At 39.9% G+C, this 22,500-nt stretch overlaps 2 protein-coding genes across 5 annotated transcripts in view; one reads left to right on the top strand and one right to left on the bottom strand.

Annotated features, from left to right (window-relative positions):
* The window catches only part of LOC137978805 (uncharacterized), a 46,305-nt gene that overhangs the window by 23,766 nt on the left and 39 nt on the right, over positions 1 to 22,500 (top strand). For 2 of the 4 annotated variants that reach the window (XM_068825890.1, XM_068825889.1), the window contains exons 2-3: positions 4,160 to 4,272; positions 19,695 to 22,500. The exon at positions 19,695 to 22,500 is cut by the window's right edge and continues 39 nt beyond it. In XM_068825890.1, coding sequence (XP_068681991.1) covers positions 19,701 to 21,137 — 1,437 coding nt within the window. In that variant the 5' untranslated portion in view covers positions 4,160 to 4,272; positions 19,695 to 19,700 and the 3' untranslated portion in view covers positions 21,138 to 22,500. Of the gene's footprint in view, positions 1 to 4,159; positions 4,273 to 13,286; positions 14,972 to 19,694 lie in introns of those variants that run through there. The other 2 variants (XM_068825892.1, XM_068825891.1) reach the window with 1 other exon arrangement.
* LOC137980767 (tigger transposable element-derived protein 6-like) overlaps positions 22,478 to 22,500 on the bottom strand; it is a 4,003-nt gene continuing 3,980 nt past the window's right edge. Inside the window, exon 3 of the mRNA XM_068828194.1 lies at positions 22,478 to 22,500. This exon is cut by the window's right edge and continues 44 nt beyond it. Within this exon, the coding sequence (XP_068684295.1) occupies positions 22,478 to 22,500 (23 nt within the window).

Genomic DNA, 22,500 nt, shown 5'->3' with positions numbered 1-22,500 from the left:
AACTTGCATCCACTTGCGTTGAGTGGCCAAACGAGACGCAAGTTGGGCGGACTTGCGTCCAAAATTTGAACATGGTCAAATCAAACGCAAGTCGTCGCAAGTCTTCGCAAGTGAATGCAAGTGGGTGGCCAAACGGTATGCAAGTCAGCGCAAGTAACAAAACTTGCGTCGACTTGCGATGACTTGCGTTTCGTTTGGCCAGGGCTTTAGGGTACACTAGAATTTTAATTTTCCACGTACCGCGTAGCCAGCTACTTAAGATACTTTGCCATGTTGACTTTAATTATTTCCGCGTACTGCGTACCGCGTAGCCAGCTTGTAAAGATACTTCGCCATGTTTACTTTAATTATTTCCGCGTACAGCGTACCGCGTAGCCAGCTTGTAAAGATACTTCGCCATGTTGACTTTAATTATTTCCGCGTACCGCGTAGCCAGCTTGTAAAGATACTTCGCCATCTTGACTTTAATTCTTTCCGCGTACCGCGTAGCCAGCTTCTTAAGATACTCGATGTGGCGGGGTATTCTGCAGTTGTTGTTTCAAATTATCGAATTTTATTAAGCTTATTTAAAACCAGCCCACAAGCCCAACGTACTCTGTCAGATCAGGGCTTGAAATTAACAAAAAAATCCAGTCACAATTTTTACGAAAATCGTCGTGCTGCATTGTGTTGTTAGCGGTTTAGCAAAACAAAATATGAGCCCACAATACTTGTATGTGAAGAAACCGCGGAAAATGGCGAATGAGAAGAAAACATTATGCGACACATTATGCACATAACATACGGTACGATTACGCTATCTTCAGATTGAAAGAAATTTCACGGCGAGAAACAAAGTGATTTTGTCATTTCTTTATATATTTTAGCAAAACAGGGATGTAGAGAGAAGCCGGCGGCCGGAAAAATTGCCGGCTATTCCGAATAAATTTCCGGGTGATCAAGTAATTTGAGTTTTTGGGATTCGTCATTTTTTTATTATTTGTGAAAAAGGAAATGTACAACACACTCAAACTGTACTGACGCAGACTGGCTGTAGAAATGTCCCAAAGGTTGATTCATTACAAGGCTACGTAAAAAGATCTCGTCGTGTGTTTGGTAAAAAGTTCATTGGCCAGGCGTGGTATTTCTACTTCGTGTATGTAAAATAATGTAAACCCGCAGTTGTGTCAACTGTGTCGGGCAGCATTCAAGCTGTATAAGCTGAAATGTTGGAACTCGGTATAAAGAATTTCTTAAACTCTGCCGAAGATACTTCATCAAACTCTGGCGGGCCGAGTGAAAATTCAAAGAAAGCGCTATTACTACTTACAAAATTGGCACAAGACACCAAGAGCATGTGTTCAAATGAAGTGACATATTTTCCTTAAAAAAGGAAGATATTTTCTGAAAACATCACAAATGGCAAGGCTCAAGACTAACTTTTCAGCCCACTAGCGTAGTGGCTAGTACCAGGTCTGACTTCACTAGCCAAATCTAAATTTACACTAGCCAGTTTCCTCATGTGCAATTTCGTTCATTTGTAAAAACTAGCATGAAAAAAATTCTACATTTCCGAACACAACTCGCACTTTTAGTAAATATTCTCATATCTTCATATCCATCCTCGCAACAGTGGCGCAAATATGCTGGAGTCTACTGCTTCCTGTATTTTTCTCACAAAGGCAAAGTTTTTCAGTGTGGCCTTGAGGCCAATTCTCACAGAACCGTTGCCAAAACTTTGCAACTCACAAATGCACTGGAGTGTGGAAAATGCGGAATAAAGTAAATTAAGAAATAAACAGTATGAAAAACTAAACTGCTTGTTTGGACGTCTGTTGAAAGGCAGTTCTTTTGATTGGAGCTACAGTGTATTTGCGATTGCAGTTTTAACCTGAAAGCGCCATTCTACACATGAAGCACAAAAGCAGCAGAATGTGGGAAAATAATTTCTTAAATTAGATATAAAGGAAATTTGAAATGACAGACTTGCCCTCATGTAAGATTTTCTTTTTAATAGTTTCAAACAGCAATCCGAGCGTTTTATACTTGAATGGTTTTTGGAGTCAATTAATATTCGGCTGTCACAGTGCTCGCAAGCAAGTTTTCTCTCTTTTTATGCGAGACTCACCATTCGTAGTAAACAAGATAAGTTGCTCCATACTATCTCTTTCTTTTTTTAATTTGAAATAGATTACATTTGGATTCATTTTCTAAACAAGTACGTGACCTCTTTCCATATACACGTAACAATGTCGCAAACAGTTTGTGTTGGCTCGATCGCAAACTCTGCTACCTTAAGCGTTTGTGTTTGTGTTCCTGTTTTCCATATGCGTGATTGCTTTACGTTAACTTGAAAAGCAGAATTAGTTTTTGTGTCATGTTCAACTTCTTATGTTGGAATTGCTGCGAAGAAGAAGGCAGAGAGGAAGTGTCTTGAGAGACGTCACCGATTCTGGGTCCAATACATTTTCGAGGAGCAGCAACGGCTGCAGCATAGCCAATATCAAATTATACTGTAGGAACTGGCTCTTTGTGATCAAGAACTTTACTGCAGGTATATTTGGTGGGGTATTCCCTTAAATTCACACTGTTTTAAGGAGTATCCTCATTGCCAACAGTTGTACTCAGACGCCATTTACATTACTTATACTTGACTCCAAATTCGACAAAACGTATCACATGCACAAAAATATCGTCGATTGATTGCAAACAATGAGAAACAGTCTACGATTGTGTTTCCATATCGTTGTTTCCTCGCTTTTGCATTGCTACTCGTCGCCAAAAAGGCGTAACGATAAAAAAATTTTCATCTCTTGCATCTTGTTTGCGATAATCGGCAATTGGTCGGGGATGAATGTAAAAAGGGGTTCATTTACGCAAACTGTTTGTGATCAAGCTCTTGGAAGGTGCTTGCAATTGTTTGCGATGGAGTTACGCCCGTATGGAAACAGCAGCTGAGAAGTTCCGCATGATTTCACACGTGATTAATCTGCGTTGGTTTCCACTTCAGTTTTTTTTCTTTTTCAACTTGTTATTTTTTAAGGCAGTAAATTCAATAGAATCAGCTCACAGTTTCTGTTGTTAGTTTCTATTCTCTCCTTTTGCCTTATCCATAACAAATATATTTCATTTTTGTTTTCGCGCAGAACTCCACTACTTCACAATATTTACTAGCCCCAATGGCTAGTGGAAGCTCAAAATCTATTATCCAAAAGAAATTTCACTAGCCTGTGGCTAGTTGGCTACCGTTAGTTTTGAGCCCTGAATGGCTTTTAATTTACCTCCTAAAGTACAAAACCTGTGATATCTCATGAATGGGTATATTTTATTAATGTTTAATTCTTTATTGTTTTATTTTTTGTTTTTTTGTCTATTAATCACAATATTTTTATTGATTAATTAATGAATATACCGCTTTTTATAATACATTTTTTGTAAATAGTTACTTTATTCTTATGTACATAATTTTATAATCTAGTTTTTGAACCTTGAAATTATCGCTCTACAAAATAAAGTTATTATTATTAGTACATGCTTTTATGATACACTTTAATAATTCTACTTAAAGTACGTACCCTCTAAGTGGCGGGTGTGAAAAAGGAAAGAGTTCAGCAGAAACTGGACAGATTCTTTAGCAAGAGTCACGGAGAGAAAGTATCAAAGTAAGACTATTTTTAAAAAATAAAATTGCTTTGGAAAATTTGTGGACAATTAACCCATTGACTCCTGGGTATTCCCCATTGACGAGTAAAATCGTCTGGCGGTAGACAGAGTAAAATACTAAGTATGGCCGGTTTAGGCTGGTGTAGGGGTTAATGGGTTAAAGCTTTCCTAAAACATGAATTGAACACTAAAACAGACTGGCAATTTCTGCGAAAGTATTTGAGTTTGACAAGTTATTTTGCTAAGCTTGAAATGGCCATCAAGTTTTTCTGACTTTATTGACCACAATGAAATCCTGGTGTTTGGCAAATTTTAGTGTTCAGATGTATCAGATTGCATCCTGTAGACTACTTGTAAATTTTTAAAATATCCCGTGGTGGACCCCGCTAGTTTCTCAATGCTTTCCCGCCAGTATTACACATATTCCCAGTCAACACAATCCCTTCCTCAAGTGAAAGATCATCCTTTATTGTCAGTTTGCTCAGTATTATCGTCCATTTTGATTACTCTGTCCTAGGACTTGTGGTAGCAGATAAAAAGAGAAAAAAAAAAGTAGGTCCTGGACAGGATTTGAACCCGGAGCACCCACTTTGAAGGAATTCTCTTTATCCACTAAAGAACAACTGACTGGTAAGAGTGCTGATCATTTACCAAACCTAATTAGTATATATATAATGATCACTGCTGAATAATAAGGCTAAGGCTTGATTTAGCTTTCTCTTGAAGATTGATAACTTTACAGCGGTATGTGGAAGAAAAAATTATTGACACTAATTACATCCTCGTAGTCTAGTGGTTAAGTGAAGGGGGTATTAATCAAACGTTCCCAGGTTCGAGTCCTGCGAGTCCAGACATTGGGCTTCCGCTTTTAAAAAAATTTATGTTTATTTCCTATGATTCCTATCAAGCTTTCAGTGTCTACAGTGTAAAGTGAACAATAATACAGCAAAACCTCTGTTAAGTGGCCACCCTCGGGGTAAAGGCAAGTGGCTGCTTAATGGAGGTTGGCTGCTTAAGGAGGGTGCCTACTATTGTTACTGCGCATACGTTCTGCACATTTCAAGATACTCGGATTTCCTATCGGTGGTGCTTATTAATGCAGGGATATTTTTGCACGGTTTAAAACTATGCAGAGAAAGCAGAACTTAGCAAATGATCTTGGCATCCAAAAAGAAAATTGGGGGTAACCACCCATTTTTCAGAGATAATTAAGCTTGAATTTGGGAAAGAACGTCATACATTGCTTTGTATTTTAAAGCTTTTTACAAATATTGTTGATTAATTATCTTCGAAAAATGCGTGGTTACCCCCAATTTTCTTTTTGGAATTCAATAACACTTGTTAAGATCTGCTTTTCCCGCATAGTCAGTAAACTGCGCAAAAATGTCTTTAAATGAGAGACTTGGTTGTCTCAGTTGTGTCCCACCAAGGAAAAATTCCCAACACGGTCCCTGGGGTGAGGTAGTGCCTTTTACTAAAACTAGGTACTGGGAAGGGGGAACAGGAGTCTGGGGACGAGTTTAATGAAATCTTCGCGTAAGAGAATAAGTGGGTTTCGTCCAAGGAAAATCAACTTAAGGCATGCTCACTTACAATTGACTGAGACATGGAAGAAGGAACATGATAATAAGTAAGTGAGTGAGTGAGTGAGTGAGTGAGTGAGTGAGTAATAGTTTTCATTGAAAAATCAGACTCAACTGAACAGACGTGAGTCTTTACAATTGCAATCTTCAATAATAAAGACATTTAAAATCTACAATCAGATGTAAAAAGATATGAAAAAAGGGACAATCAAACATCACAGTATATAATCACACAAGTTTAAAATTTTGTTTATAAAGAGTTTTTGTATCTTTCGGTTCTTATCTGGGGGAGCTGGAATTCATGCCCTGTTTTCCTTAATATTCTTGTCCGTTTTGGCGGCAGCAAATCTTAGAGTGGATGGTCTTTCGTGGTGGTGATGTTATTGAACAATACTTGATGTTTCTCTTGAATTAAGGTCGATATGCTGAAGTTGTCGATTCGATCCAAATACTTCTGACAAGCAGATCCCCAAAATTCTAGGCCATATGTAAATAAGGATAAAACGAGGCAGTCAAATAACTTGCTGAGTTGGTCTTGAGAATAGCCAAGGAACTTGCAAACCATCAATATGACAGTACAGCCCACTACTTGCCTTGGCTATTAGCTTGTCAACGTGGAGGTCCCAACAACGAGGGTTTTCTTGAAATGTAATACCAAGCAACGTGAGCCAGCTCTTACGTTCAATACAAGGTACCGATTGTGGATCAGGGTTTGTAGTCTTGCTGTGTATCAGCATTTCCAACGTTTTCGAAAGGTCCAACCGTATTTTATTACCGGTAGTCCAATGTTTCATACTGTTGACTTCATCAATTGTCGCATCAGTATCCTCTTTACTTATGGGCATGCTGATGGTGATATCATCTGCAAATTTCACCATAAGGTTTTTCCTTGGGTCAGCCAGTTGTATGTTGCGACCATCAAGGAGAATAGGGTGGGGCAGAGGACAGGTCCCTGAGGTATGCCTCTCTGATGTCTGCGAACTCTGTTGTTATTCCATCAACTACGACTATACGTTTTCTGTGGGTTTCGACAAAACACTGACCCCCGCTCAACTGACCCCCTTACTGACCCCCCTACTGACCCACTATAAAATCAATGGGAAAATGAATACTGCTTACTTAAGCCTCAACAACCCTTTTTAAACGGCATTGTTCAACAGTATTTAAGTCTAAGCACCCATTTTAAAAAGGTCAGTTTTCGATTATTGTTGTGATGGCCGATTACTTCATGTAAGCTAACCTTTTTAAAATGGGTGCTTAGACTTAAATACTGTTGAACAATGCTGTTTAAAAAGGGTTGTTGAGGCTTAAGTAAGCAGTATTCATTTTCCTATTGATTTTATAGGGGGTCAGTAGGGGGTCAGTGTTTTGTCGAAACCCGTTTTCTGTAATTCAAAAAGTCAAGGATCCAGTTGATGACTTAAAGATTTATGCCTGTTGCCACGAGGAACAGTGTCGAATGCTTTTCTGAAGAGATCAATATTGTAGACTACAAATATTTGGGTTTAGGTGCACTTTAATCAGCTTTGTGATCACCGGAGGCAGGAGGTGGGTTCTTTCGAATGAGATTGTTACAGTGCGTTTCACAAAACTTTTGACAAACGGTTTCCGAAGTTTGTTTGAAATTCCCAAAGTTCGCTACGAACTTGGCAATTTCAGTACGTAATTGTCAATCAAATTGTGAACTTCGAAACGAAGTTGTGAATTTCACATCGAATTTCGTTGGGAAGTTACGAAGTTCGTCGCTAGCAAAGTTCACATCATTCGGTGTAGTTGGATTGGTAATATAACTACAAATGAATTTAAACAAAGTGAAAAAATTTCTCAACCAAGCAAGACTAATTTTTTGATGTTTACTTCTTACAGCGCGACGCGCCTTACCGTGGCCACCAAACAAAGTTTTTTATAAATTGTCCGCCAATCAGGGTGTGTGAATTTGATTGACAGTCACACCTCCTTGCAAAGTTCGCACAGTTATAAGTTGAATACCGTTGCATGGGTTGTTGAGTTGACGTATTTACACGTAATTGTCAAATGTGAAAGTTAGTTGGGTGGCCACGGTAAGACGCGTTGCTCTGTAAAGGTAAATTATTTGAGAATTACAGACGGGTTTCGACAAAACACTGACCCCCTTACTGACCCCCCTACTGACCCACTATAAAATCAATGAGAAAATGAATACTGCTTACTTAAGCCTCAACAACCCTTTTTAAACGGCATTGTTCAACAGTATTTAAGTCTAAGCACCCATTTTAAAAAGGTTAGTTTTCGATTATTGTTGTGATGACCGATTACTTCATGTAAGCTAACCTTTTTAAAATGGGTGCTTAGACTTAAATACTGTTGAACAATGCCGTTTAAAAAGGGTTGTTGAGGCTTAAGTAAGCAGTATTCATTTTCCCATTGATTTTATAGTGGGCCAGTAGGGGGGTCAGTAAGGGGGTCAGTTGAGCGGGGGTCAGTGTTTTGTCGAAACCCCATTACAGACAGATGGCGCGACTCGTATCTTGTTTACACTAGAAATGTAAAGACAAAAGTTGAACATGACATTGAAATGTTTTGTTTCTTGCGCTATTTCTAGAATGATGTAAGTCCTGAAAATAGGGTTTCTTTTTATCTCTGATAGATTTAACTGTAAAATACTTTTAAACAACCATGCGTAGAAGTTCACACGACAGAAATTGTATTCTATTTTTAGGCAGGTGTCGGGTGACATCTGGGAATATTCAGTTTTCAACGTTTTATAACCCATTTTAAAACCAGTAATTCGTAGTCAACGTAACCACAACTTCTAAGAAAATTCGGTGAAATTTACACAGAACGGTGCGAACTTCTCTCGCGACAAACTCCTTAACTTCCCAACGAAGTTCGTGGTGAAATTCACAACTTCGTTTCTAAGTTCGCAATTTGAATAACAACTACGTAATGAAATTGCCAAATTTGTAGCGAACTTCAGGAATTTCAAATAAACTTCGGAAACTGTTTGTCAAAAGTTTTGTGAAATGCACTGTAATGCTTTCTTGTAGATCTTGTTCGTCTCGGCCTTCCTTGATGTGCTTATTCCTTTTCTTGCAGAGGTGTTTAATTATAAGGAGGATCTCGAGAAAATGCCTTAATTTTGATGAGTGGGCAACTTTCATCACACATTCTCTTTAAGGAGTCAGTTAGTTGCTTCAGTTCGCATAGGAATCGATGAGGCTCCAATCAAAGGCCTCCGGCTTATGTTGCAAGTCGAGTTTTCGATGTTCGTTTACGTCCCTAAAGAACACGTTTCCCCTTTCGGGTCTCGCAGTTTGATTAGGGGAAACCTTGACTGAGAGATGATCTAAAAAGAAAAGAACTTTATTTAAGTGTCTAATCTTCTAGCGCCGTAGAGCACTAGTTTCCACCAGCACCAGATTATTTAAATTCTATGAACCAAATCTCGCCTCGTTGACACTTGGCAGTATCGTTGTATCGTATGAGGTGTGATTTTGAATATTTAATAGGTTACCATGGTCGGGTTTTTCACTTCCTTTCCTAAATTTTACGAAAGGTCTAATCGTTAAGTTGTTTCTTTACCTCGAGTGGGTACCACCTCGCTGCCCTCATCTTGTAGCGTTTATCCACAGAAGACTGGATAATGGCGGCTGGTCGCGTTCAGAATGTGTAGATTTCCACAAATTGCGAAGGGACAAGAACAAATTTCCCAAATAAAACGTCATATTCGTAATAGGAATGTAATATGTACAGTCTTCATATACTTTAAAAGTCATTTGACTGCGTATCACACTCTGTTGCTAGCAATGGGTTTTAGCTGCCCTGCCTTAAACTGTGGCTAAGAGACTACCTTTGTGACAGGAAACATTTCCCTGTCTTTAGTGGGTTTAAAGTGCTACTGTGACGAAATTTGAATCTTCCCTATCGAAGCCATTTTGGCACATAAACACGTAGTCTGTACGAGAAGAAGAATGCTGTTTACCATTTTCAAATATCTCTTTTTGTTCTGGAGATATTCAAGTTTTTTTAATATGCAAATTAGCCAAGTGATGACGTCATAAACCCTACCAAATTTTGATCAAGTATGATGGAGAAAGATATCTCAGCCAATTTGTATCAGAAATACTTGGTTCTTTGCACTAAGATTCTAGTAGATGTGTTCCACGATATGAGCATACCATTTTTGTTACCATGGCAACATACTGGGTTCCAGACCTCCCTGATATTAAAAGCTTTGCAGACCACCTTTGGCGTTCTGTTTTGATATTTGCAAATGGTGCCTCATCTGCATGATCCTGTCAGCATATAAAAATGTTAGGTCGAGTTTGTGGCCTTAGTAAATGTATTTCTAGCCTGAGATCACCAAAATATTGAAATCAGGTTGGAGGGGACTGGAAAAGAGTCGTAGGTGTGTTGCCTTCAGAACTATCAGCTCACCAAGTTTCAATGGTCTCTGTTGCAAATTGACCGAGATAGCTCTATTTATATTCTTGATGTTCTATTGGGTTGGGTGAATGACGTCATCAGCCTTCTCATTTGCATATTTAACACATTTTTCAAACTTAAATATCTCTGGAACCAATGCAGATATTTCCAAACGGTAAACAGCGTTTTTAATGTTTCATGGTACTCTATGTGATAAACCAAAAAACTCAAGGGATAAAAATTTGATCACAGTAGCACTTTAAATCAGAACCAAACCCGGTAAGCTGTGGAATTCCACAGGGCTCCTTTTGTCTTTCTACATAACCACGCAGACAACCTTGTCTTATATTTTCAATTTGGTTTATGGTAGAAATAATTCGTAAAAGAAGAGATTTGTTGAACAATTTAAATACAAAGAATTGCGATAAAGTTGAAAAGTTTAAAAAATTAAAACCATCTTGGTTAAAAGTTTAAAAATGCGACGACGTTTCGACGTTCGCTTAACGTCATTATCAAGTCAATCATGAGTGAAATGAGAACGAATATAAATGTGAAAGAATTCAAAGAATTGACAAGCAATTTTCTATTTTAAAGAAATGTAGATCAAAGTTTGATTGTCTAATTTTTGAGATGTTATTCATTAAGGAATTGAACCCCGAGTTAAATACTCAGAAAGACTCTATTCGCGCCAAACTTTTTACGTGACTCTGCGTGCGAATACTTTGTTATTTGCATATTTTCTCTTTATTCGTGTCTCCTAGGAATTCTTTTACATGACGTTATTAAGCGAACGTCGAAACGTCGTCGCATTTTTAAACTTTTAACCAAGATGGTTTTTAATTTTTTTAAACTTTTCAACTTTATCGCAATTCTTTATAGTTAAATTGGTAGAAATAATATCAGTGAATAAATAATTCCTATCAAACATGATAATGTAATGGATTTGATAATAAAAATTACGGGCAGAAACATACTTATTAAAGACAACGTTTCGGTGTCCTCATGACACCATCATCAGGTCAAATATAATATTTTACAGATAACTCGAATATTAATGTTCAAGATTAAGTTCAAAGTCCCTAGAGGCTAGGTGAAAAGTTTTGCCTTTATCGAGTCACTTTGGATATTCAGACACGGCTTGTGCTCGCGAATAAGGAACATTTCATACACAAGACAAGTTTCCATAAACAGCTCAAGGCCTCACTCGAACAATTATTTATTCATTTATTATTCATCTTCAAACGTTCTTTGCCAATAGTACTGAAAGCATTTCCCATCTAATCGGAAGAATCTCTTTCGACCGGTAATTCTTATAAGCAGTTTGGAATTTTTAAGCCTGGTTTTCACTAGTGGTCCAGTTGTTAGGTCGTTGGGTTTGCATGTGGCTGATCCGGGTTCAAATGCCGTTCTGACTTCTGGTTTGGATTTGTTTCCTGTTGTCCCGGATTCAAGTCTACCACGCTCTGTAAATAACCAACTGGTTGCCTCCTCCCAGTTGGGGTTCTCAATCATGTTTCTTACAAATTATTAAAAGTGGGGTGCCTGTGAACTAGCTTGATAGCTAATTGCACTTCCAATATAAACAAAGCATTTACATTTACATTCTGCCCTCCCGCAATGCCTTTTTGCCAAATGAGCTCAGAAACTCACTTGTAAACAACATTGTGAGGGGAGAGTGAGCCGCGAAAGCTTCAGGTCTGTATATTCGTGTTCTGTTCCAAGGAATTTTGTGACAGACTCTATAATTTTTGTGGTGGTGCACTTTGTAAGTGCACTACACAATATGTCAACGGGTTTGTAAGAGTGAGTGATTGTAAGACCGTGGTGGGAAGTAGGCCCGTAGCGTGTGCATAACTCACGGACATAAACAGGTCTGCTGGAAGCGAGCTGGAGTTTCAACAAAATGAGCTCCAAAATCGGCATGAATTTGTGACGCTGATGAATAATAAAGCAGCTGCTATTTCCAAAACGATGGAATTAGCTGGTGATAAATGACTTCGCCAAGGAGAGTGAATTTTTGACTTTGCAGAATCAATGGTCAACAACCTCAAGGTGATAGCTATTGTGATCTTTGTGTTGAATTCGCACATTTCACAACAAAAACAAAAACCATGACACAGATGTATCCTTTGTTTCGCGAGTAAACATGCGAGGTAACTTGATCACGGCGCCAGCTGAATTCGATGTCACTTTCGATTTTGCGATTTACTTGTGCAGCCAAAAGTACAATAGAAAAATTGAACGAAGCAAAAATCTCCCAAAATGTTTTTCGCTGATGGTAACTTTTTATACTCTCGGTTCAAAATTTACGTTCTTTTCATGTTGCAAATTTTGTTGCTTTTGGCAAAATATTTTATTTTCGATAGACACTTCCTGAAAACTTCTTCTTCTCATCCTAAAAACGGTGTATCGATATTTATTTACTTTTGCATCAATATCTGTTTTGCATGAAGCAGGCTAGCAAAATCTGTACCTGGCATAGTTCGCATTTTTGAGCGTTAAAGTAGAATTTTCGGTCTTCTGTTTCTGACGGCAAGTCCTTTTATTTCGAGGTCACCCATCCAAATACTAACCCCGCCCGACAAGGCTTAACTTCAGTAAAGTTTTGTCTTACAAAGCTACCAGAAGCTCAGAGTGCACGCTCAAACTTGTGGTGAAAAAGAAGTTGTAAGGGAACTTGAATTTGATCAAGATGACAGCCTCGAAGCCATTGTTTCTTAATTCTCTTTTATTTTCTTCAATCTTTCTGGGATTTAGTATTTTACCAGTAACCACGTGTCTTCTCAGGGGGCTATTTACCTAAGACATCTACCATGGCTCTATAATGATATACGGTACTAAAACAATATCGTGCTATATAACAACGTGTACTATTAGAGCTACATGTTACGTAAAGATAACTTAAATCTCCTGGAAGACAAAATGCAGCTCAGTTGACACGATACAGCGCTGTGTTACTGCAATACCACACGTATGCATTGCGTGCCGAAATTTTAATTGTAGCCGCTTCCTGTTTCCTGCTTTTGTCAGTGCATCCCACGTGAACGCTTATTTGGCGTCTTGTTTTCATAAGAAAAACTTCGTACTTAGACCCGCTTTGAAGAAAAAGCAAACATGAACTCGGAAATGGCCTAAAAGTGCACCAGCGCTAGAAGACTGGATACTTAAATAAAGCTCCTTTCCTTTTTCATTTCAAAATTAATACGGAACAACGTTTCGCCGTCCCTTAGTATGACAGTATTGCCAAGTTCAAAATGTCAGAGTGAATAGGCCCTTTCCGAGTTGATGTTTGCCTCCTCTTCAAAGCGAGTCTTAAGTGCGAAGTTTTTGTGATGGTAATCAGTTCTACTTTACATGTGAATGAAAACTAATTTTCATAAGAAAAACCTCGCACTTAGACTCAGTTTGAAGAGGAGGCAGACATGAACTTGGAAATGGCTTATTGCGATGATATTTGTGAATAAGATTATGTAAATGTAACTGGAAACAAGGTGGTGAAGTACGAATGTAATAGAATCAGTTGCGTATTGAAAAGTTAGCACGAATAGATGCATTGCTATCTTGAGGACGGCGAAACGCTGTTCGTAAGCCAGTCAGTGGTCATTTCGACAAAACTTCGGATTAACCCAGGTATTTTTTTTCCTTTTCATTATACAGATGACCATGGCGAGAAGATTTAATCTATTTCTCCTTGGGTGTTTTATTGTTGCTTCTTTTATTCTTTACCTTACTTTTGTGGTTTTTGACTCGCGTACTGGCACAAAAGCGGAAATATCAACAAAAGCGGAAGTATCAACAAAAGCGGAAGTATCAACAAAAGCGGAAGTATCAACAGAAGCGGAAGTATCAACAGCCACGGATAGCAGTACCGTTGAAACACACCAACAGATAACATTACTCTTAAGAATGCCAGGCAAAGTTTTGGAGCATAAAGCGCGTTACTATTGTGATCTCTTCAGGACCACTGTTCTCTTTTGGCCACCATCGTATGGGAAGACGGTTGTTGTGCTTGACGAAGAATCAGAAATGGATCACGAGTTTGGAGAAATTGTTACTAGACACACCCGGGAGCACTTTCCAGAGTACAAGCTGGAAGTATTCTTCGAGCCACTACCGAATGACAAGAGTATATTGGAAAATCCTGCCTTGCCAAGAAGTCCAGGCTACAATCGTCAACTTTGGAGTAGTTTCTTTTTTGATTTGTACACAAACGATCCAATCATAGCTTGGATGGATAGTGATGTCGCATTCATCACACCTGTGACAAACTCCTTGATATTTAGCGGTTCAAAATTAAGGGTTCTGGGTTGGGACTGTAGTTTCCACTTAAGTTGGGTAAAGGAGTGGGCGATAACGTCAGAGAGGGCGTTAGGATTACCGTATCTGGCTGATTTCATGTCCTTTTTCCCAGTGTACTTCTATCGAGATACCTTTGCGCGGTGCAGGGAACACATTATGAAGCACTGGAATGTAACAACCTTTGAAGAAGCCTTCAAGTTGTTTTATCACGATAAAAACCTGCTCTCCCCAGTTAGTATCATACTGAGTTATGCTTGGTTTTTTGAAAGAGATCGATATGACTGGAATATAAAGATATGTTCTGATTTAACGCAGTTCAACAAAAAGTTTCCATCTGGGGCTACTATTGGAGCAGAGCACGTGGAAGATACTTTGTCCCAGCCTCAAGCGACCTTCCATGTTCCTTACGGAGAGTTTTTGTCTTCTCATATTTTGATTAGTTACTGCTTGTCGCACGAAGCATCGGGAAATACGCCTGATATTTGTTCGAAACATAATTTTTCGTTGAGTGACAACTTAGATCTGTTGCATCATGATCTCCAATATGTAAAAACTATTCGACCAAATCCTTGCTCGGATAACAAGTTAGATTATTGTCTTCAAGTTTTAGGACGTCATTATAAGGCAGTTGGTCTCGAGATGAAAGAGGATGGACGCAAAGTGGAATGGAAAAATGTACAAACTGTCGAGAAGCTTGCAAAAGATCTTGGCATAACATGTAAACCTTTAGTTTACTGACTTAACTGATGTGTGCAAGTTTGACGATGCAAAGTGTTTTCTTGTCGCTCTTGTCTCAACTTGTGTAATATTGGATACTAGACCTGGGGAGACCGCTGGATTACAATTACTATACAAGAGGGAGCTTAAATCAGGAGATGCTTTAAAGAAATGAACATTTCGTATGCCAGGACAGTTTGAACCCCCAGATTTTTTTTAAGAATTCTGTCTATAACAGTTAAAGCTAAAATTGCGTTCATAACTGCGAAGATCATAGCTTCACTTGATTTCATATCCGCAGTTCAGTAAATGATTCATTTCATGTATCATTTTGTTCGTTGTTTTATTCCTCACCGGAAAATTAGAATCCACAAATGACCAAAGTCTCTTTCGTAGCTCAGTTGGTTAAAGCGTCGCACTGGTATCGGGAGGTGACGGGTTGAAGCCCCGTTGAAGTCCTGTTTTTTTTTTTTTTTTTTTTTTTTTTTTCAGGCTTCTCTACGCAATTGATAAAATTGCGTCCATAACTGCGAGGATCATAGCTTTACTTGACAATGGGTTTTAGCTTCCCTGCGTTAAAGTGGCTGAGAGACTACCCTTGTGACAGGAAACAGTTCCCTGTCGTTAGTGGGTTTAAATCAGAATCAAACCCGGGCAACTGTGGAATTCCACAGGGTTCCCTACTGGGTCCCAGACTCTTGTCTTTCTGCTTAAATGATCTCCCTGACGCAATTAGGGAGGGCGACCACCTGTAGCGCCGCCATTGCACTAACCTCCCACGAAGACACCCATAGGGCTGCGTCACGTGTTCCTCCCTCCACACAAAGCCCAAAGAGTGTCTGCCTGGAAGGCTACCCTTGTACCTGATACTTGAAATTGGTCGTTGAAGTAAAATATTTTTGGCACTATCTTCGGTCAATTTGAATGATTCCACTCGAATCATACTATGTTGTAATGTTTGTCTTATATTTTTAATTTAGTTTATGGTAGAAATAATATCAGTAAATGAACAATGAAAAAATAATGCAAAGTTCCCAGGGACGGATTCTTTGATCACATGGTTTTGACGTGATTTCCTCATGAATATAGAGCGCTTCATTTAACATTCTTTGCTGTCATTTGTTTAAATTTACACAAGCCGTGTAGTTGGTTCAATATTGAATACTTACTGACTTACTTAAGCCCTTCGCCCCCTGCGGAGCATAGGCCATGGATGAGTTTCCTTCACTGCACACGGTTCTGGGCCGTCCTACCAAGTTCTGTCCAGCTCAGCCCAATGCCCTTCACCTCGCACTACAAATCTCTCCTCCACCTGTTTCTAGGGCGCCCTCGCTTCCTCTTCCCCTGGGGATTCCATTAAAGAGCATTCCGCGTGGTGTTACTCGCTGGCTTCCGTACAGTGTGGCCTATCCAGCCCCACTTCCTCCTTCTTAGTTGTAGCGCAATTAGCTCTTCTTCCGCCCGTTCCCACATTTGCTTGTTGGTTACCTTATCATTCCAGCAAAAGCCAAGAGTTCTTCTGAAACAGCTATTGACAAAACTCTAAACTCTACTTTGTATCCTCTTCGTTGTTCTCCAGGTTTCTGACCCGTAGAGCAGAACAGTCTCCACATTTGATCTAAATATGCGAAGTTTGGTTCTCACAGATACCTCTTTCGATGCCCATACCTTCTTCAACATGATAAACGCTGCTCTAGCCTTTCCAATCCTTGTAAGTGTATCCTTGTCCGTACCTCCAAGTGTGACTACAACACTCCCGAGATATGATAGTTCTTTGACATTCTCCAACCTCTGCCCTTCGACCACAACAGGTACCTCACTTCTGGTGTTAATCCTTAATACTTTAGTCTTCACCTTGTTAATCCTCCAGACCCAGTTTAACCGATTCCTCTGCTAGCCTTAAAGTTTTGTCCTGCATTTGTAGATGGTTGTGTGAGAGCAGGGCAAGGTCATCCGCATAATCCGGATCGTCCAACTGCTCCCATGTGGTCCACTGTATTCCGTTGTCACCTGATTTGGTTACCGATGTCATTATCCAATCAATGACCAGTAGAAATAGAAAGGGTGATAGCAGACAACCTTGTCGCACCCCTGTCCTCACTTCGAATGAGTCTGAAAGCTGACCCTCATGGGCTACCCGACAAGTAAAACCTTCATAGCTAGACTTAATCAATTTAACAAACTTCTCTGGGATGCCATAAAAGCGCAAGAGCTTCCAAAGAGTCTCGCGATCTACACTATCAAACGCCTTCTCATAGTCCACAAAGTTGTGTACAGTGTGGCCTATCCAGCCCCACTTCCTCCTTCTTAGTTGTAGCGCAATTAGCTCTTCTTCCGCCCGTTCCCACATTTGCTTGTTGGTTACCTTATCATTCCAGCAAAAGCCAAGAGTTCTTCTGAAACAGCTATTGACAAAACTCTAAACTCTACTTTGTATCCTCTTCGTTGTTCTCCAGGTTTCTGACCCGTAGAGCAGAACAGTCTCCACATTTGTCATTATCCAATCAATGACCAGTAGAAATAGAAAGGGTGATAGCAGACAACCTTGTCGCACCCCTGTCCTCACTTCGAATGAGTCTGAAAGCTGACCCTCATGGGCTACCCGACAAGTAAAACCTTCATAGCTAGACTTAATCAATGTAACAAACTTCTCTGGGATGCCATAAAAGCGCAAGAGCTTCCAAAGAGTCTCGCGATCTACACTATCAAACGCCTTCTCATAGTCCACAAAGTTGACATATAGGGACGAATTCCATTCCAATTAGTGCTCTATAATCACACGTAGGGTGAATATTTGATCTGTGCATGAACGGTCTTTCCTAAAGCCTGCTTGCTGGTCTCTAAGCAGGATGTCCACTGCAGTCCTCATCCTAACCAAAAGCATTCTGTTTAATACCTTCCCCGCAACAGATATTAGCATAATACCCCTCTGGTTATTGCAATCTCCAAGGTCTCCTTTCTTAGGAACTTTGACAATGATACCTTCCCGCCACTCTTCAGGGATGCTCTCTTCTTCCCAAATCCTAGCAAAGAGCTTATGGAGGATATCTACTGTTGTTGATAGATCTCCCTTCATGGTCGCGGCAGGAACCCCATCGGGCCCTGCTGCTTTACCGTCCTTCAGCGCCTGGATAGCTGTCCTAATCTCTGACTTACTTGGTTTATCGCAATTCAAGGGAAGAGTAGTGTCTGATGGTGGAATATCTGCGGTGCTTACAGGGGAAGGTTGATTTAGTAACTCTCCAAAGTGCTCCACCCAGCGCTTAAGTTGTTCTTCTGCTGTAGTCAAAGGCTTCCCTGATTTGTCCTTCACCGAGTTCTGTACACGCTGATGCTTTCCTGCCAGCCTTCTTGTGTAGCTATATTTAGATCTTTTATATTTCTCTTTGCAGCTGCTTCCTCCGCTGCCTTAGCCAGACTGCCTATATAAACCCTCTTGTCCCTTCTAACACTTCTCCGCACTTCCTTGTGAGCATTGCCGTATTGCTTCTGGACCCTTATTTTCGAAGCTCTCGTTCGGCAATTGTTCAATTCGGCTTTGACCTTTTTCCTAACCTCAATCAAGAGACATCCAGTCCTTGTGGGTGGATTTCTTCTTACCGATGGTTTCTTCACAGACCTTCTTTGCTCTTGTCCACTCCGTCTCAATATCAGTGACTCCCTCTGCATCATATAAATCCTGCAACACCAGGAACTTGTTTGACATACTTGCCTGGAACTTGTCTCTCATCTTTCTGTCCCTTAGCAAGTCCACATTGTAACGCGTCCTGGGACTAGTAGGTTGACCATGCCGTTTAAGGCGCAGTTTCAAGGTGGCTACTACAAGGTGATGGTCAGATGCCACGTCTGCTCCCCTTTTGACTCAGACGTCTTGTAGAGATCTCCTGATTTTCTTACTGATACCAACGTGGTCGATCTGGTTTTCCGTAGTATGGTCTGGTGATACCCACATAGCTTTGTGTGCCCTCTTGTGTGGAAAAACGCTACCTCCTATAACTAGTTGATTCAATGCACACAAGTCAGCAAACAGCTCCCCATTTTCATTCATTTCACCCAGACCATGCTTTGCCATAACCTCTTCATAACTGGTGTTATCAGATCCTATTTTAGCACTGAAGTCCCCCATGACGATGGTAATGTCTTTCTCTCTTTCCTTATCAATCAGATCCTGTAATACGGAATAGAACTCCTCTTTCTTGGTCTCCTCTGCATCGTTTGTAGGTGCATAGCACTGTATAATGCTAACCTTGAATACTGACCGTGAGTAATATTCTTCATTCCAGTTCAAAAGCCGACTTTTTTCTTTAGTTTTAATGAAATTAATCAATGTATCTCTTTAACGGAATATTACGCTCTTAGGAGTTCCAGTGATATCTGTTTTATTCCCCGGGATCTCATATACGGGTTATTTTCTGTAATTGTAAATATCAAGCCTAGCCGTTACTTGTTTATGTGAATTAGGCGTCTTGTTTTCATAAAAGAAACTTCGTACTTGGACCCGCTTTGAAGAGAAAGCAAACATGAACTCGGAAATGGCCAAAAAGTGCACCAGCGCTAGAAGACTGGAGACTTAAATAAAGCTTCTTTCCTTTTTCATTTCAAAATTAATAAGGAACAACGTTTCGCCGTCCCTATGACAGTATTGCCAAGTTCAAAATGTCAGAGTGAATAGGCCATTTCCGAGTTTAAGCCTGCCTCCTCTTCAAAGCGAGTCTAAGTGCGAAGTTTTTGTGATGGTAATTAGTTCTACTTTACATATGAATGAAAACTAATTTTCATAAGAAAAACTTCGCCCTTAGAAGCAGAGGCAGACATGAACTTGGAAATGGCCTATTGCGTTGATATTTGTGAATAAGATTATGTAAATATAATTTGAAAAAAGGCGGTGAAGTACGAATCTAATAGAATCAGTTGCGTATTGAAAAGTTAGCACGAATAGATGCAATGCTATCTTGAGGACGGCGAAACGCTGTTCGTAAGCCAGTCAGTGACCATTTCGACAAAACTTCGGATTAACCCAGGTATTGTTTTTCCTTTTCATTTGTACAGGTCACCATGGCGAGAGGAAAAGATATTGAACTTTCACCTATGGCGATAAAGCGAATTCAGGACATGGGAAGACAGCGAAGATGTCATCTATTTCTCCTTGGATGTTTTATTGTTGCTTCTTTTATTCTTTACTTTACTTTTGTGGTTTTTGACTCGCGTACTGGCACAAAAGCGGAAGTATCAACAAAAGCGGAAGTATCAACAAAAGCGGAAGTATCAACAGAAGCGGAAGTATCAACAAAAGCGGAAGTATCAACAGCCACGGATAGCAGTACCGTTGAAACACACCAACAGATAACATTACTCTTAAGAATGCCAGGCAAAGTTTTGGAGCATAAAGCGCGTTACTATTGTGATCTCTTCAGGACCACTGTTCTCTTTTGGCCACCATCGTTTGGGAAGACGGTTGTTGTGCTTGACGAAGAATCAGAAATGGATCACGAGTTTGGAGAAATTGTTACTAGACACACCCGGGAGCACTTTCCAGAGTACAAGCTGGAAGTATTCTTCGAGCCACTACCGAATGACAAGAGTATATTGGAAAATCCTGGCTTGGCAAGAAGTCCAGGCTACAATCGTCAACTTTGGAGCAGTTTCTTTTTTGATTTGTACACAAACGATCCAATCATAGCTTGGATGGACAGTGATGTCGCATTCATCACACCTGTGACAAGCTCCTTGATATTTAGCGGTTCAAAATTAAGGGTTCTGGGTTGGGACTGTAGTTTCCAATTCAGTTGGGTAATGGAGTGGGCGAGAACGTCAGAGAGGGCGTTAGGATTACCGTATGTGGCTGATTTCATGTCCTATTTCCCAGTGTACTTCTATCGAGATACCTTTGCGCGGTGCAGGGAACACATTATGAAGCACTGGAATGTAACTACGTTTGAAGAAGCCTTCAAGTTGTTTTATCATGATAAAAACCAGGTGTCCCCAGTTAGTATCATACTGAGTTATGCTTGGTTTTTTGAAAGAGATCGGTATGACTGGAATATAAAGATATGTTCTGATTTAACGCAGTTCAACAAAAAGTTTCCATCTGGGGCTACTATTGGAGCAGAGCACGTGGAAGATACTTTGTCCCAGCCTCAAGCGACCTTCCATGTTCCTTACGGAGAGTTTTTGTCTTCCCATATTTTGATTAGTTACTGCTTGTCGCACGAAGCATCGGGAAATACGCCTGATATTTGTTCGAAACATAAGTTTTCGTTGAGTGACAACTTAGATCTGTTGCATCATGATCTCCAATATGTAAAAACTATTCGACCAAATCCTTGCTCGGATAATAAGTTAGATTATTGTCTTCAAGTTTTAGGACGTCATTATAAGGCAGTTGGTCTCGAGATGAAAGAGGATGGACGCAAAGTGGAATGGAAAAATGTGCAAACTGTCGAGAAGCTTGCAAAAGATCTTGGCATAACATGTAAACCTTTACTTTACTGAAGATAGTTGATTGCACTGAGCAGACGCCTCCGTATGATTGGGAAGGAAACAAACACAAGAAGCAGGAGACTGACCCTGACTTAAGTGATGTGTGCAAGTTTGACGAAGCAAAGTGTTTTCTTGTTGCTCTTGTCTCAACTTGTGTAATAGCGGATATTAGTATCACCCAACTAGTGGACTAATGCAAATGCTGCATTTTGATTGGCTACGCTACTAAAGGACTGTTATTAATAGTCCTCGAGTAGCGAAAAGCGTGATGCTTTGTTTCGTTTTATTCCCAAATATATGTATTTTCAACTTGCATTTTCTAACTTTATTTCCTTTTCTGTCCGACTAGTTGGGTGATACTAAAACAATTAGCAGACGGCTCGGTATACGATTGGGGAGGTAGGAAACACAAGAAGCAGGAGACAGTCCCTGACTTAACCGATCTGTGCAAGTTTGACGAAGCAAAGTCGTTCTTGTCTCAACTTGTGTAAATATTGGATACTAGACCGGGGGAGACGGCTGGATTACAATCACTATCCAATAGGGAGCTTGAAAGAAATGAACATTTTGTATGCCAGGACAGTTTCCTCTCTCAGAGTCTTATAAACAATTGTTTCTATAACAGTTAAAGTAACTGAGTAACACAAATGTGACAGTGTCAGGAAAATTTTAAAAGGTCGCAATAGTAGCAAGTATGATAAATACTGTAAGAAACAGACAACTTTTTTAAAAGACATGTTTCGGCATGCTTATGCCATGATCAGTTGAATGAGTTCCTAAGTGTGAACAGTTATAAAGTCTACGGGTAAATGAAAAAATTATTACAACATGATCTGTTTCTTACAAAATTTTAAAAATGGACATAGTTCACATTCGGTTGCCGTCGGTGACCCAAAACTATTGTAGGGTAATGTGAAGTGTTGTTTTCTACCCATATAAATCATTTGAGCGTTAGCCCTACTAATAGATTGGGCCTACACAAGGACATAAGCTCACAAGATTGCGTCAGGTGAAGCAGTAGGTCAGATTCCGCATAGACTGGATCAGGCGGATGATAAATTGCAGTCTCACGGTGATTAAATACAGTCGAAGCTCTCGTAAGCGGACACCCTCGGGACGGGATAAAAATGTCCGTAACTGGAGCTGGCCGCTTACGAGAATGGTTCTCGTAAGCGGCCACTAGAGGTGTGGGGGATAGATGGCCGCTTACGGGGGCTTGCCCAGCTAACCATAAATATTGGTATACAAAAAAATACCGCGGCATTAAATGACACTTTTGTTTTATTGCACCCTATACAATCCTACGATAATGACGATAACTAAACAGTAATACAATACTGTATACTGCAGTATTAGAAATGCACCTCAGTGATTT

The sequence above is a fragment of the Montipora foliosa genome, chromosome 12 (genome assembly GCF_036669935.1).
Source record: "Montipora foliosa isolate CH-2021 chromosome 12, ASM3666993v2, whole genome shotgun sequence".
In the NCBI taxonomy this organism is placed as follows: Eukaryota; Metazoa; Cnidaria; class Anthozoa; order Scleractinia; family Acroporidae; genus Montipora; species Montipora foliosa.
The sequence above is the reverse complement of the archived record's forward strand: the minus strand, read 5'-3'. Positions and strand labels throughout refer to the sequence as shown.